General features: G+C 41.0%; 1 protein-coding gene across 2 annotated transcripts; it reads right to left on the reverse strand.

The window, feature by feature from the left end:
* Nucleotides 1-11,772: 11,772 nt before the first annotated feature.
* LOC126986200 (uncharacterized) lies at nt 11,773-15,820 on the reverse strand. Of its 2 annotated transcripts, none has more exons than XM_050842158.1 (5): nt 15,686-15,820; nt 15,137-15,328; nt 14,437-14,564; nt 13,676-13,799; nt 11,773-12,503 (listed from the first exon to the last, which is right to left on the reverse strand). In XM_050842158.1, the coding sequence occupies exons 2-5, from the start codon at nt 15,303-15,305 to the stop codon at nt 12,340-12,342; spliced, it is 585 nt and encodes a 194-aa protein (XP_050698115.1). In that variant the 5' UTR covers nt 15,306-15,328; nt 15,686-15,820; the 3' UTR covers nt 11,773-12,339. The 2 variants fall into 2 exon arrangements, with proteins under 2 accessions (XP_050698115.1, XP_050698114.1); XM_050842157.1 differs by having other exon boundaries at nt 15,636-15,785.
* Between the last annotated feature and the right edge of the window lie 1,681 nt (nt 15,821-17,501).

The following is a 17,501-nucleotide window of genomic DNA, read 5'->3' on the forward strand; positions in this document are numbered from 1 at the left end:
TTTTGTTTTCTGAATGAAGTTGTTTATTAATTATCTTTGTTTACTCTCTCTCTCTCTCTCTCTCTCTCTCTCTCTGATAAAATAAAGCAAAACAAATGACTGTGTTTATCTATTGGTTCTTGCTTCGTGTGTGTGTATCTGTGTGTGTGTGTGTGTGTGTGTGTGTGTGTGTGTGTGTGTGTACAAAGCTCTCCGTTACATTAAATAAAGCTTCTCTCGATGTGAAGTGTATAATCTCTCTCTCTCTCATACTCAAAAAAAAAGAAGAGGAGGGAGTAAAAAAGAGGGGGAGGAGGAGGAGGAGGAAGAAGACACGCTAACTAGGCGAATAGGCTCCTCCCCCTTTCCCAAATAAGTGCATTTCATTGGTTAGTCCACGAGCAGGCCACGCCCCCTCACCAACCCAACCTTACACGGCAATAAAGAAAAAAATATCATGCATCTTAAGAGCTCTGCCTTGATTTCAGCAGTAAACCGAATGTCAGGTTAAAAACTGCACCTTAGTTTCAGTGTTAATTAACGTCTAACACCTGGGTTTAATTAGCACACCTTGATAACCGGTCAACACCTCCCTCTTTTAAGTGTTTTATCTTAATTACCACGGATCATAAATTAGAAACATCTGTACTTATGCAATTAATATTTCAAATAATACTTACACCTGAATTAATTAATACCTTGCATACATGTTACACCTTTTTCTCTTGACAATTTTACAACGCATCATAAATTAAAAAACACCTGTAACTTTGCAAGATTACCTGTTCTTCTCTTTGCCTGTGAATTGCAATGTCAAATACTACACCTTGATTCATTACCATACCTTGCATACCTGTCTAAATCTCTTCTCTTAATTCTTTTACCTTAATTACCACGCATCATAAATTAAAAACCACCTGTAATTTTGCAAGATTACCTGTTCTTCTCTTTACCTGTGAATTACAATGTCAAATAATACACCTTGATTCATTACCATACCTTGCATACCTGTCTAAATCTCTTCTCTTAATTCTTTTACCTTAATTACCACGCATCATGAATAAGAAACACCTGTAACTTTGCAAGAGTACCTTTTTTTCCTTTACCTGTGAATTGCAACGTCAAATACTCCTCACACCTGACTAATTAACACGTCTTGCACACCTGTCTGCATCGCTTCGCCCTTCTAGCCAGGTAGTTAATTAGTGGTTCATTAGCAGGTAAATTCAGGTAACCATGTGAGTGAATTTTGTTAAAAGGTAGATTTTTTTTTTGTTTTTTAGTTTTGGTATTACAGGGATGATAGTGGTGGTTGTGGCGGTAGTGGTAGTAGTAGTAGTAGTAGTAGTAGTAGTAGTAGTAGTAGTAGTAGTAGTATTGACCGGAGCATATTCTTGAAGGAGGTGGTGGGTGGTAGTGGTGCTCTGAAATAAAGTACGAAAGAAAAGAAAAAAAAGAAAAGAAAAGGAAAGAAAAGAAAAAAAGAAAAGGAAAAGGAAAGGAAAATATAAAGCAAAATACAGAAAAAAAGAAAAATAAGGAAAAAATAGAAAAGAAAAGGCGAGAAGAGGAGAAAGCGCCACACACGATACCATTAAAGAAGAGGGAAATAAGGAAAAACAAAGAGAATAGGGAAAAAAAAGAACAAGGACAAGGACAAGAAAAGGAAAAACCAGAGCACTATTAACACAAACAAAAAGCAGCGAGAAAGGAAATAGAGGCCAACATTGAAATAAAAAAAAAACATGTCTATAGCAAAGCAGGAAAGAAAAGGAAAGGAAAAGACAGTTCATCGTATTATAAAACATTTTGCCGCCCAAGAACACATATTTGACAAGGCTTTCGTAGGAGTTGTGGGCATTTCCAGGGGTAGTTTTATGACCCTGGTGGTAGTTTGACCCTTCCTCTGTACCGTGAACCTAAGAAACACATATTTGACAAGGCTTTCGTAGGAGTTGTGGGCATTTCCAGGGGTAGTTTTATGACCCTGGTGGTAGTTTGACCCTTCCTCTGTACCATGAACCTAAGAAACACATATTTGACAAGGCTTTCGTATAGGAGTTGTGGGCATTTCCAGGGGTAGTTTTATGACCCTGGTGGTAGTTTGACCCTTCCTCTGTACCGTGAACCTAAGAAACACATATTTGACAAGGCTTTCGTAGGAGTTGTGGGCATTTCCAGGGGTAGTTTTATGACCCTGGTGGTAGTTTGACCCTTCCTCTGTACCGTGAACCTAAGAAACACATATTTGACAAGGCTTTCGTATAGGAGTTGTGGGCATTTCCAGGAGTAGTTTTATGACCCTGGTGGTAGTTTGACCCTTCCTCGAGACCATGAACCTAAGAAACATATTTGACAAGGCTTTCGTATAGGAGTTGTGGGCATTTCCAGGAGTAGTTTTATGACCCTGGTGGTAGTTTGACCCTTCCTCTGTACCATGAACCTAAGAAACACATATTTGACAAGGCTTTCGTAGGAGTTGTGGGCATTTCCAGGAGTAGTTTTATGACCCAGGTGGTAGTCTGCCCCTTCTTCTATGTAATGAACCTAAAGAAACACATATTTGACAAGGCTTTCGTAGGAGTTGTGTGCATTTCCAGGAGTAGTTTTATAACCCTGGTGGTAGTTTGACCCCTCTTCTGTACTGTGAACCTAAAGAAACACATATTTGACAAGGCTTTCGTAGGAGTTGTGCATGGGCATTTCCAGGGGTAGTTTTATGACCCTGGTGGTAGTTTGACCCTTCCTCTGTACCGTGAACCTAAAGAAACACGACAAGGCTTTCGATAGGAGTTGTGGGCATTTCCAGGAGTAGTTTTATGACCCTGGTATATGGTAGTTTGACCCTTACGCTGTACAATGAACCTAAAGAAACACTCATTAGAACCCGACTGACCCCCTCTTTGACCTTTAGAAATAGCTGATGTGAGAACCGAAAGTGTCTTATCATACCGACTAAATCCCGAAAGCGTTGAGGGAGAGAGGAAAGTAAAAAATAAAGAAAAATAAGACCACTCCCCAAAAAATTGCATCAGCGTGTTTCATAAAAAAAAAGAAGGAAAAAAGAAAACAAAATCAGGAAAACACGAACACGAATAACAATATGAAAAAAACAAAAAGAAGAACAAGAGGCAAAAAAAGGAAAAAACAGCACCGGCATTGATAAAAACAAACAAACAAACAAACAATACCACGTCTATCTATATAACAAACCAGGAAAGGAAAAGGAACGTAAAATAGAAAGCAGGGAAGCGATAAACAAAAGGAATATAGAGAAAAGGGACTGAGAGATATATATATTTAATTCTCGGCGTGACCTCCACCTCCTCGCCGTCCGAAGTGCAAGTCACGGGCGGGTAAAGAAGAAGAACGAGAGAAAATAAAAAGGGAAGAAAAAAGACGCGCTGAGGAATGCCGACAATGCTGAGTTACCCGCCACCGAAGAAGAAGAAAAGAGAGGAAAAAATGATTATATGTATATTTAGTAGAAAGGAAAAGAGGAAAATAAAAAAAGAAAGAGAAAGAAGAGTAATTACCTGAGTATACTGCCCAGGTAAGATTGTACATACAGGTATAGAGAGAAGGTAATCACTCATGGAACGGTGACTTGGGAGAGACACGTAGGGAGAGAGAGAAAAGAAAAGAGAAGAAGAAAGGAATGAGAGGAAAAAAATATATATATGTATGCTGATTAATGCCGACAATGCTGAGTTTTTTTACCCGCCACCGAAGAAGAAAAGAGAGGAATAAAATGGTTATATGTATACGTATATTTAGTAGAAAAGTAAAGAGAGGGAAAAAAGAGAGAAAGAGAAAGAAAAGTAAATGTCTGAGTATATACTGCCCAGGTAAGATTGTACATACAGGTATAGAGAGAAGGTAATCACTCATGGAACGGTGACTTGGGAGACACGTAGGGAGAGAGAGAAAAGAGAAGAGAAGAAGAAAAGAAAGGAAGGTAAAACTAATATATATGTGTACGCTTCGGAATGACGACAATGCTCACCTTTTTTACCCGCCACCGAAGAAGAAGAAAAGAGAGGAAAAAATAATTATATGACTTGTATACGATTATTTGGTGTGATAAGAAATAAGACGACTATATATGAATAACCGTGATTCTGGGTGTTGAACTATATATTGACCTGTTTTTCTTTGTTTTTGTTTTACGGCACAAGAAATAGACGGCGGGCAAAGCAAAACAGGGAAAAAATTATAGAAAAAAAAACAGAAGGGTTGGGGAAAAAACAACTCTAGTCCTTCCTTCCTATCCTTCCCCTCCTTCTCCTTCCTCTCTCCTCTCCTCGAATAAATTAAAATGAAGTAATGAAAAAGATGAAAAAATAAGAAGAGAGAGATGGGTAAATTGCTTGAGAAACGTCCAGGTAAAAAGTTATCCATACAGGTATAGAAAGAAAAACCAATTGATTATGAAACATCGAGATATTAGATATAAGGCAACCTAACCCAAAATTGACCTCTCTTTCGGCCACCTCTTTTGATTTTTTTTTTTTTTTTTTTTTAGGAGCAGCGAGTAGCGGGCTTTTTTTTATTATTGTTTCCTTTTTTGTGCCCTTGAGCTGTCTCCTTTGTTGTGAGAAAAAAAAAAAAGCAAGGAGAGAGAGACAGGTAAACTCCTTGTGAAATATCCAGGTGAGGTTGTATGCAGGTTGAAAGAGAAATTGATTACTTATAAGGCGATGCGTATATAAGGAGGAAAGGAGAGAGAAAGGTAATTGTTTGTGATATATCCAGGTAAGTTTGTACAGGTAGAGAGAAACTAATTACTAATGAGAAGATACGGAAGGAGAAAGAAACATAAATTGCTTGTCATATATCCAGGTGAGTTATACAGGTAGAAAGAGAAACTGATTAATTATGAAACGAAACGGAATGAGAAAAAAACGTAAATTGCTTGTTATATATCCAGGTGAGGTCGTAAAGGTAGAAAGAGAAATTAATTACTAATGAGAAGATATACGGAAGGAGAAACGTAAATTGCTTGTCATATATCCAGGTGAGTTTATACAGGTAGAAAGATCAACTAATTACCTGTGAAACGATATGGAAGGAGAAACGTAAATTGCTTGTCATATATCCAGGTGAGTTTATACAGGTAGAAAGATCAACTAATTACCTGTGAAACGATATGGAAGGAGAAACGTAAATTGCTTGTCATATATCCAGGTGAGTTGATACAGGTAGAAAGAGAAACTGATTAATTATGAAACGATACGGAATGAGAAAGAAACATACATTGCTTTTCATATATCCAGGTGAGGTCGTAAAGGTAGAAAGATAAACTGATTACCTGTGAAGATATACGGATGGAGAAAGACAGAGAAAGGTATATGCTTGCGAAATATCCAGGTGAAGTTGTATAAATAAAAAGAAAATGTTTGGAGAAAGAGAGAGAAAGAAAGAGAGAATGAGAAAGAAATAATGTAATGAAAGAGAAAGTATTTGCCTATGATATGTATACAGGCTTGAGATACAAAAAAAAAACATATGTATGGAGAAAGAAAGAAAGAAAAAAAGAAAGAGAAAAGGGTTATAGAAAGAGAAAGTATATGGCTATGATATGTATACAGGCTTGAGATACAAAAAAAAAAAAAAAACATATTTATGGAGAAAGGAAGAAAAAAAGAAAGAGAAAAAGGTTATGGAAATAGAAAGAGAAAGTATTTGACTATGAAACGTCGACTTGATATTAGAGATACACGAAAGGAGAAAGAGAGAGAAAGCGGAAGAGAAAAAAGGTGATAACAAACATGATTGTTAAAAAAAAAGGAATAATAATCAATAATAAAAATCGAAAAGAAATATCCTATACGAATATATTATACAACACAACTTTCTAATTTCATAAAAGCTAAAAAAAATTAACTTTCTGATCGCATAAAACTCGCTGACGAAGTTAAAAAAAAAAAAAAGCAAAACAAAAAAATATAAAAAATGAGGAAAAAAATTAAGAAAAACAAAATTATAAAAAAATAGAAAAAAAATGAGGAGCAAAGAAAAAAAAACAAGAAAACAAAAACAAAAAAAGAATAAAGAAAACTATAACAATTAAAAAAAAAAAAACGGAAAATAAACTAAAAATCACAACCAGTCAGAGACCCATCCCCTTCCATGGCCAACGAGTGACTGAGGGGGCAGCGGGGGAGCGAGGGGCGTGGCCAAAGGTAAGTGGGCGGGGTCACGAGCCTCCCCGCCCTGCCATTGGTCCGCGAGGGAAGCGTCCGGGGCCTCCACCAATCACAGGGCGTCTAGGGAATATCAATGTAAGGGGAGCGTTCCCTTTGGTCGAGAGAGTACTAAAGGGGGAAACTGCGTTGATTTTGATTGGTTGGTTTTGTATTAATCGAGTGTTTTTATTGGCTGGTTATAATGGTGGAGGAGGGGAAAAGGAGGAGGAGGAGGAGGAGGAAGCAGGAAGGAAGGAAGAAGTATACAGTAGAAAAAGGAAGAGAAGAGAATGAGGTTGACAAGGGAAGGGAAGAGAAGAGAGGAGAAGAGAAGGAAAAAGAAAGAGGGGAGGGAGTAGAGAAGGAAGAAGGAAGGAAAGAAAAAGGAAGAAGTCAACAGTATAGAAGGAGGAAGAGAAGAGAATAAGGTTGAGAAGTGAAGGGAAGAGAAGGGAGAGGAGAAGAGAATGGAAAAGAAAGAGGAGGAGGGAGTAGAGAAGGAAGAGGAGGAAGAGAAGGAAGGAAGAAATAGGAGGAAGAGGAGAAGAAAAAAAAAGGGTAAAGGAGGAGGAGGAAAAAATGTAGGAGGGGAGGAGGAGGAGGAGGAGGAGGAGGAGGAGGGAGGGAGGGATTCAGCTTGTTACAGAATGATTTATTTACTCACATTTTTAAAACGATATATATTTTTACCCCTCTCTCTCTCTCTCTCTCTCTCTCTCTCTCTCTCTCTTAAGAACTCTCTCACTCACTCACTTTTTTTTCTCTCTCTCTTTCTCTCGGCCAGTCAAAGGGATGAATGAGCTAACTTTTTTTTTATCTCTACGCTTTTGAAAGAACGAAACTCGGCTAATTTATATTTTATGAATCACGCGGTTTTCTTTAGGCCCCCCCCAAAAAAGTGGCTGGCCTATATATGTTTTTGAAGGAGGAGGAGGAGGAGGAGGTGGAGGTGGTGGTGGTGGTGGTGACGGTGATGGACGAAGAAAAGAAGAAGAAGAAGAAGAAGAAGAAGAAGAAGAAGAAGAAGAAGAAGAAGAAGAAGAAGAACATGGAGAAGGAGAAGAAGAAGAAGAAAAAGAAGAAAAAAACATCAAAAGAAGAACTAGAAGAAGAAGAAGAAGAAGATAAAGAACAAGAAGCAAAACCGAGGGGAGGATCAGGTTAGGTTAGATTAGGTTAGGATAGATATAAGTACTAGGTTAGACATAGTTAAGTTAGGTTAGGTATAATTAGGTTTGGTTAGACTTGGTGTGGTTAGATCAGGTCAAGTCAGGTCAGGTCAGGTTAGTTTGGTAGAGTTCAAGTTTAATTGTTAACGATGAATATGTGTGATAGGCTAAGAAACTTCAATATAATGATTTAAAAAGTTTATGAGCACAGCCTAGCACATCACATTATGACAGCGGGGGGTCAGGTCAAGTTTAGTTAAGTGAGATAGTTAAATTAGGTCAGGTTAGGTACGTTAGGTGAGGTCAGGCTGGGTTAGATTAAGTGTGGTTAAGTCAGGTTAGGTTAGATATAGTTAGGAAAGGTCAAGTTAGGTCATGTTAGGTTAGGTCAGGTTGGGTTAGAAAAGATATAAATGGGCTAATTCAGGTTACATTAAATTTAGTTCAAGTAGATTTGTTAAGTTTGTTTAATACAATAAAAATGTATGAGACGTAACGATAGGCTAATCTACATACCCCCCCACCCCCACCCCCACCCCTTCAACTCAGTGGTTTGGGAATAAGAACAGAAAATAAAGACGATAAACGAAAGAGAAGAAGAAGAAGAAGAAGAAGAAGAAGAAGAAGAAGAAGAAGAATAGGAAGAAGAAAACATAATATCAAAAGAAGAAGAAGAAGAAGAAGAAGAAGAAAAGGAAGAATAGGAAAAAGAAAACATAATAGCAAAAGAAGAAGAAGAAGAAGAAGAAGAAGAAGAAGAAGAAGAAGAAGAAGAAGCAGAAAACATAATGTCAAAAGAAGAAGAAGAAGAAGAAGAAGAAGAAGGCGCAAATCGTAGGTGCATGGACCCGCGCGACTATTCTATACATTTACCGACAAACCAGCAAATTTCGGTAACCTGCCCCTCAAAAACAATATTCTCGCAACACCAACACCTATTCAAACATTCTAGTATACTAAAAACGAGTCTAAACTAAATATCTAAACTAAATTCACCGATAATAGTCATAAAACAAAGACCAACACGTTAAGTCACCAAGAAATGCATTAGCAAGCGTATATAAAGTTGTCACCAAGAAGCACTTAAATAAACATGAATATATCACAAAATCAAGGTGTAAATAGGGTAAAAGATGTGACAATATGACCCACACTTACCCAAGAACTAGTACAGAGGAGGAGAAGGTCATGGAATCAGTAGGAAGCGAAATATTAACCTTTTTTTCAATACTATATCGACACATGATTCAGTTACTACGTCGCTCACCATTTGTGTTGATGTTCCCGCGCGTCATCGTCATCATCGTCTTCGTCAGTCATTGCAACGGGGCTTTAATTATACTCATCGTCATTTTTGGTCATTATAACGAGTTTAGTGTATAATGAAGGCCTATCCCAACGTTCTCCATCTCTCAAAATGCTTTCATCTCTATCTCTCGTCTTTTGTTTTTTTTCTTGTCATCATCGTCATCGTCAGTCATTACAGCGGGGCTTTAATTATACTCATCGTCATTTTTAGTCATTATATCGAAAGTCTAGTGCATAGCAAAGGCCTTTCCCAACGTTCTCCATTTCTTACTTCAACTACATCTATCATCTCTCCAGTCTTTCTTCTTTTTTTTCTTATTATCTCTCAACCACATCTCTATAGCCTCTCTCTTTTATATTTTTTTTCCTTCATCATCTCTCCAAATCTTTAATCGGTGGTTGAGTGGTCAGCGTGCGGGCGTGGTGAACCCGTGGACTTAGGTTCGAGTCCCACCGAAACACGCAATTTTTCATCCATCCCCGAGTGTGAAGGTTACCCACATGCTGCCCAGACCTTCAATCAACCTTAACTTTAGATATTTTGGTCAGGAGGAGCACCGGGGGGGCAGCATGGGCCAAGCAAGTCACACAACACGGCAGACACTATAAATAAAATTCGCCTGCGCCACTAGCGGACTGGGGCCACCTAAGAAACACCTCAAAAAAGTATACCGGCTCTATTGGCAGAACATGAAAAAAAAATCTTATCTCCAACTTGCTCTGGCCATGCAATGCGTCAGAAACCGTTACATACTATGCTCTGAGTACGACAATCTGGCAACGGTGCTATACGTATTTTCATATTATTGTTCTGTTGTTTATTCAATGTTGTATTCAAGAAAAAGAATACTCATAATTTTAGTTAGTTTTTGGTTATAAGGATTCTTTACGAAATACAATTGTAACATTACCTTCTTTTACTTAGGAAACGTCCTGAATCTGGATCACAGAGTTATATACTAGAGCAGTGTTGTCCAAACTGGGGTCCGCGTACCCCTGGGGGTACGCAGCATAGATCAAAGAGGTACGTGAAAAGACGATGAACACACACACACACACACACACACACACACACACACAGCAGAAACTTCCCATGATCTATGAAGGAAGAAGAGAGAGACGGAAGGTACCTAGGAAGGAGGCGCTAATATACATGTACCTAAATATAATATAATATAATATAAATATAATATAACATAATTGAGTTTAATCAGTCATGGAGGGTACGTAACAGTAGGAGAAGGTAATACAGGGTACAACAGGCGAAAAAGTTTGGACACCACTGTACTAGAGGGTTCAACTCCAATCTCTCGCCACGGTGAGAGGTGAAGCCACTGCTCCTGCCTGTAACTTTGGTCGGCCACCATAGGGTGACGGATTGGCGACCTTTCCATGATTCCACACGTTCACACTTAACCACTATTAGCTAGCCACCATTATGATATTTTGGAAAACTGAGCCGATCATCGTGTTCATGAGACATTGCTGCATATCATGATCACAAATTTATTGGACTTAGGTATACCTACAATAAAATAATGAGAAAAAATTATGGTAGTGTTCAAACATTTTTGTTCACTTTTTTTGCTTCAACTCCTTGTCATTCATGTACTTTTTATTGCATTAAATTTTTGTTTACAGTTTCAAATTCAGCACATTTTTCCAATTCAGATGGTATATGACATGTGCCAACGTAACAATAATCAGGGGGTAGAAAATGGACAAGAAAATAACACGTCTATCTAACAGAGGATCGCCGAGGCGCTGGTAACCTGATAACAGCAGTAGCAGACATAACTATGTGATGTTAAATTTCTCTCTGTCTCGCCATCCGTCACCCCAAGATGGCCGCCAGTTGCTTCAAAATCCAGGGTCTGGGAACCCTCTATGTATATAACTCTGTGATCTGGATCGGCTATGGTGATGTTAGGTGTGCCTATTTCATCTCTCCATCTGGGTCGGTCTTTCACGTGCTTCCACCTCTCACGTGAAGTATCTCCAAAGGCCGAATAGGTGATTAATAGGGTTTTCATGAGTGCTTTTTTCACATTCATAGCACAGAAGAAGGGTCAAACTACCACCAGGATCGTAAAAGTACCTCTGGAAATGCCCGAGACTCCTACGAAATCCTTGTCGAATGTGAGTGTGCAAGCGGCATCTCCAACTTGCTCTGGCCAATACTCTCTAATTTCATCTCTCCATCTGGGTCAGCCTTCTCATGCACTTCCAACTCTCTCGTGAACTATTTCCAAAACCCGAATAAGTGATTAATAGGTTTTTCTTGAGCTTTTTTCATGTTCATAGTACAGAAGAAGGGTCGAACTACCACCAGGATCGCAAAAGTACCTCTGGAAATGCCCGAGACTCCTACGAAATCCTTGTCGAATGTGAGTGTGCAAGCGGTATCTCCAACTTGCTCTGGCCATTGCTCTCTAATTTCATCTCTCCATCTGGGTCGGCCTTCTCATGCGCTTCCACCTCTCTCGTGAACTATTTCCAAAACCCGAATAAGTGATTAATAGGTTTTTCTTGAGCTTTTTTCACGTTCATAGTACAGAAGAAGAGTCAAACTACCACCAGGATCGTAAAAGTACCTCTGGAAATGCCCGAGACTCCTACGAAATCCTTGTCGAATGTGAGTGCAAGCGGCGAGGCGTTGAGAATTTAATTATGGTCCCTGGTCCTGTCTGCCATGATTCCTAAAGTTTATGCATGAGTAGACTTTCCCAATAGTCGCCATCTCTTTCTCTCAAGTGTTAGGCTGTATACTCCATACTGCTCAGGTAAATGCTCTTAAGTCATCTCTCCACCTGGTTCTAATTCCACCTCTCCACCTGGTTTTGTGTCTAAACTGACTTCAACATTACATTCTGCATTAAGCCCTGTCTTTGGGTGGAATGATTGACTCTTCATAACGTACTAAACCCACACCATCGACTGTTTGGTAAAGCGAACATCATGGGCAGTATGGGTTCAATTTGATGATTCCCTCACTCTATCCACTTACCTTAAAGCCGGGCGTGGGAAGACTGCAGAGGTTTGAGTGTAGAGAGGCGAGCATGTGTACTTTCTTTCTCTCTCATTATCTCTCCCTCTCCTTCTCTCTGAATAATAAGCATAAAACAAGGTATTATTCATCATTTATTATGTACAAAAGTCAACTCACAAATGAATGCATGGATACAGGTAACATGACTAAACTTTCCAGGATATCATTATGGCCAACATTGGGCTTTGGCAGGTAAGGTATTAGAAGTATTGGAGGTGAGGTGTTGAAATGCACCGAAACACTCCTCCTAACTCTTTTTATAGGAGTAGTGATTTGCAGGGGGGTTTTTTCATTATTGTTTTCTTTTTTTTTACCCTTGACCTGTTTCCTTTATTGTAAAAAAAATAAAAAATAAAAATTGAGATACCTGATGATAACAATGGAACAATAGTGGTTACTGCTATCTACACACACACACACACACACACACACACACACACGACACACTATATATTTCCTTGAACATAATAAGAGTAAAAATTATATAAAAATGATAAAAGAGGTGGGATGAGTGGGGATGGGGGTGAGGTTGGGGGGGCAAAAGTGAGCAAGCAAAATAGATCTACCAATCTAATTTTCTTCAGTGACAAGAATGCAAGAACACACACACACACACACACACACACACTAAGGAACACCCCCCCCCTTACCCCCCCTTGGTTCTGAAGCCCTCCACCAGGCAGTAGTTGACCCCCACCAGTATGCAGTGGAAGAGGTCAACCCTGTCCACTCCCCCCACCCTGCCCTCCGCCCCCACCACGGCCGAGGCCACGAACAGCCCCCCCGCGCAGGCGAACATGACCTTGCCGCCTGATTGGTGCGTCCAGGTGAGGTGGAGTTCAGGTCACGGCGGGGAAAGGAAAGAAAAGCATGAATTAGTGTTTTTTCATTATTTCTACCATCATCATTGTTATTATTACAAATCATGCACCGGACATCCCGAATACTCCTGACGAGGTCTCTGCCAAAGCTTCTAACGACTCAACTCTCACTGTCTTGCATGCAGGAAAGGACAATGCCTTCAAGACTCACTCTAAGGAACTGCTGGAATAGTACTGTGGGCTTATCTATAGTCAAACCATTTCAAATAGTCCGTTTGGGCGTTCGATTCCGCCAGTCCTTTCCTCCCCTCTGCTCTGCCACACAGTCCCAACACCTGTCCCTTCCTCTCATATACTAGCTATAGGTAACATATGAGAGGGAAAAATAGGTGTGTGGCAGAGCAGAGGGGAGGAAAAGACTCGCAGACTATTTTAAATGGTTTGACTATAGCAGTGCATGACTAAATCACCAAATATCATCATTCCAGGAATACATAAAAGGGTGTCTGTCAACATATTCTACACTGTGACCTTCAGTCTTGACAGTGTAGTGACCCTCTAAATCTTCCCATTTTCTCTAAGTCTTTCTGTTCTCTCCATCTTCATTTCTTTAGCCTACCCTTCAACTCACTCCATTTTCTCTTAAGCATCTCCTCTTTCTAAACCCTTTTCTTCAGTCTACCTTCTAACATAACACACTATTATCTTATTCTCCACACTCATCAGATTGCGAGTCACTACAACAGCTGTCTGAGGACACTGCAAGGAACTGAGTGTTGGGTTCATGTACTCCTGGGGCCACTTCTACAAATCTGTACCTGAAGGACAATTTATATCTATCCTCTGTTGGAGTAGCTTGGTCTGATGATACTAAAACATGGTGTTCTGTGACAATCACGAATGGGAAACACAAAGGATGATTGAATTTATAGAAAATAATCATCTAAATAAAATGATTACCGTACATAACCAACTCGACAAAATAATACACTAGAACTTCTTACAGTGACCCAGGATAAGTGAGAAGCAAGACAACATAAATAAGAGTCCACCGTGATTTAATGTTGGGCTTAATATCTTCTTTACAGGACTTGCTGATCACATGAAGATTTCTAACCCAATTTCTTTCCTCCCCACCCTCATCATCCCTCCCCCCCTTACCTGTGATGCCCAGGAAGGTGATGGCCATGATGGAGAGCACACTAGTGAGCTCCACGATCTTGTCCTTGTGGTGGCTCTTTATAGATGTGGCGATGAAGCTGGCCACCGCCGACACCAGGAAGCCCTGCAGAAAGTGGTGCATCTAAAGTTTGATTTGTTTCGTCAATGCAGTTTATTTTTTAAACAGTAATGGAAATTGTCCTCTCTTCTGGCTTCTTATTGTGGTTACTGTTAGTGGAGCAGCACCTAGTGGGGTTTTTTATGCTTTTTTGTTTAACTGCCCTTGAGCTGTCTCCCTTGCTCAAAAAAAAAAAGTTGAAGGTAAAAAAAGCAAAATTAAATAAAGTAAAATAAAAAAGTATGCTGCTCCTGTAAACAAAAGACAGCTTGAGTTGATTTATTATTATTGATTTTCATGTTTAATGTTTACTATCATAAGGATTAGTAGTAGTAGTAATAATAGTAATAGTAGTAATGTTGTTATTATTATTACTGGTATCATTATTATCAGTCTTATTATCATTATGGTGTGAGTGTTTAGGCCAAAGAAATATGGTGTTTTATATCTATTGACTTATTTATTCATTAATTTTATCATATTAGCCTGAGTGTGTTTATTTGGTTCTAATTGGTGTGGTTACCTGTCCTGCATCAATTAACATGAGAAAAACTTGTCTTATCTACTAATTACAGTTATAGTAGTTCTCTCTCTCTCTCTCTCTCTCTCTCTTTCTTTCTCCCCCCCCTCCCCTCCCCCTCACCTGCCCTGCCGTGGCATAGCCAGCCTGCACGCACGCCTCGGCCGCCAGGCACGGCACACCAATGGCCCGACACAGCCAGGAGAAGTTTCTGTGGTAGCGCTCCACCGCAGACTGGTAACTCGGCACCACTAGGGGAAGACAGGTCAGGTCAGGGCAGGGTTGCAAAGGGCGGGAAAGTTTCCAGAAAAATAAAAACTTTCCAAGGAAAGTTTGAGAATTTTTAGGGCCCAAGAATTTTGGGAATTTTCAGGAATTTTCACACATGTATTTATATTAATAAACAAACCAATTTTAAGTTTTGGGTATCTTCAAACACATGATAGCCAGCAACTTACGGTATAAATCAACAAAGAATAACCTCACTTTGTTGTATAGAAAGTCTCATTAGTAAAAAAGCACATATGAATTTTCTGAGGCAAGACCTTTAGTAAATATTTGGGGATTTGTTAGGTAAGGTTAAGTTTAGGATATCTTCAAACACATGATAGCCAGCACCTTATTGTATAAATCAACAAAGAATGACCTCCCTTTGTTGTATAGGAAGTCTCATTACTAAGGAAGCATATATGAATTTTCTAAGACCTATAGTAACTGTTCGGGGTTTTGTAAGGTTAAAAAATACAACAAATAAATAACTAAACTAAACCAAGCACAAGTAAAACACCAACAATCCTATAAAACAACCGACAACAACACTCACATCCCCCAAACCTCACAGTGCCCAGAACCGCGGCGAGCGTCTGCAGCATGAACCACCACTTGCCGAACCTCAGCTCAACCCCGGGCAGCACACTCAGCGCCCGGAACCCCCACACCGCCGAGGCCGCCAACGCCAGGTCAGACAGCGCCGTGGTCACCTGCCGCCCCATGACTCTAGGACTGTATGGCGTACCTGGGGGGAAGGGGGGGGTTGTGGTCATTTTGTTCCCCTTTCCCTCTCTATCCTTATATATACTTCCCCCTCCCCTTTCCCTCTCTTCCCCATTCATTTTATCTCACTCAATTATTACTAACATAAGTAATTCTCTCTCTCTCTCTCTCTCTCTCTCTCTCTCTCTCTCTCTCTCTCTCTCTAGCTAGTCGCAGAAGAAAGCTATCTCTATCTTCGTCTCTCAGTAACTTTTTGTCTCTTCCCTTTTTTCATCTCTCTCTCTCTCTCTCTCTCTCTCTCACACACACACACACACACACACACTCACCTAGTACGTCCACATGTGCCTCGAAACAGTAATAATAAAACCTTTTTCACCTCACGTCAGGGATCGGCTTTTGGTCTTGCACTTGGTGATGTAAACAAAGAATGGATGCTCCTCCTCCTCCTTCCGCCTTTTTAACGAATTACTAAACTCGTAGGATGTCGCAGGAATGACTTTTTTTGTGTCAAACCGGCGACTACTCCGTGAGACTGATTCGATATCCATTACATGCATTGTCCGTCAACGCCAACTCTTGCTATACGGGCACGTGGCACGCTGCCCATAAGCTGACCCTGCCCACCGGGAGACAACCCTGAGTGGAGGAGGCCAAGGGGACGCCCATGGAGTTCGTGGCTTGAGCAAGTCGATAGATGCTGCCGGGAGGTACTCAGGGTGGGAAGGGGGCCTGCCCGGCCTGCATGGAGACTCGCCCGGAGGGACCGCGGATTTGACGTCGTAGGGTGGGTGAGGCGACGCGCCCCCCGGAGTATGCCCCATATTGATTGATTGATTAAAGAAGCCCCCCATGAGTTGGAAAAGGCAGTTTAGTCTGTTATCAGCGCCAAAACGTGAATTATGAAGAAAAATAGCCCCACATTAGTTGAAGAAGGCAGCTAAGTCTGTTATTAGCAGGAAGAAGACGCTGAAGACGAAAGAAAGAATTGATTGATAGTTTATTGTTGCAAGTAAACAACAAAGGAAAAGGGAGGAGCATGCCATCCCAACCCCCAGGTCTAAAGAAAGAAGGGAAGACGTTGAAGAAGGCAGTTTAGTCTGTTATTAGCTGGAAGACTCTTGACAGAAGAAAATATAAAGCTGATGAAGAAAAATAGCCCCACAGAAGTTAAAGAAGATAGTTTAGTCTGTCATCAGCGGCAAGACTCAAAACGGAAGGAAGATGGGAAGACGATGAAGAGGACAAAGTAGGGGTATCCTGTGCCCTCGCCTGCCATGGACTGCGGGGGGTGCTCCTTGAGTTTCCAGGAGGTCATTGCACAGTACACAGACAACGACGAGGGCAGCATCGCGTTCCTTCAGAGACATGGCGTCCTGCCCGTCAAAAAGACGATGAAGAGGACAAAGTAGGGGTATCCTGTGCCCTCGCCTGCCATGGACTGCGGGGGGTGCTCCTTGAGTTTCCAGGAGGTCATTGCACAGTACACAGACAACGACGAGGGCAGCATCGCGTTCCTTCAGAGACATGGCGTCCTGCCCGTCAAAAGGAGCTGCGAGAAGTGCGGGAAGGAATGCAAGCTGAGGAAGGACAGATACACGTTTGTCTGCGACCGCCAAAGAACCAACAAGAAGACCAAGAGGGTTCAGCGCTGCGCCTTTTCCTCGAGTCTCCTCAAGGGCACTTTCCTAGGCCAGACCCACTTGAGCCCTAGCACAGCTCTTCTTTTCTTTAATATATACCTCCGGAAGTACTTTTCTCAGCTGTACTGCATCGAGAACTTAAATTTGGCCTCCCACACCGTTGTCAAGTGGAGGGCGTTGTGTGGCGGGGTCTGCGAGCGCTGGGTAAAGGACAAGGGAGCTATAGGGGGCCCGGGTGTGATTGTAGAGATTGGTGTTGAGAAGTTCGGGAAAGGAAGTAAAAACCGAGAACGTGAAGCTGACGGCGCTTGGGTGTTTGGGGGCATTGAAAGAGACGGGAATAGCTTCTTTTTGGTCCCTGTGGCTGATAGAGAAGGTGACACACTCCTCCCCCTGTGCCAGAAGTACCTGAAGGAGGGGACGAAGGTGCACAGTGACGGCTGGCGGGGCTACGAAGGGCTGGAAGAGCTTGGCTACGACCACATCACCTCCAAGGACTCAGACATCCACACTGATCATATTGAGAGGGTGTGGCAGGACATTAGGGTGTGG

This window comes from Eriocheir sinensis, chromosome 61 (assembly GCF_024679095.1).
Source record: "Eriocheir sinensis breed Jianghai 21 chromosome 61, ASM2467909v1, whole genome shotgun sequence".
Lineage (NCBI taxonomy): Eukaryota > Metazoa > Arthropoda > Malacostraca > Decapoda > Varunidae > Eriocheir > Eriocheir sinensis.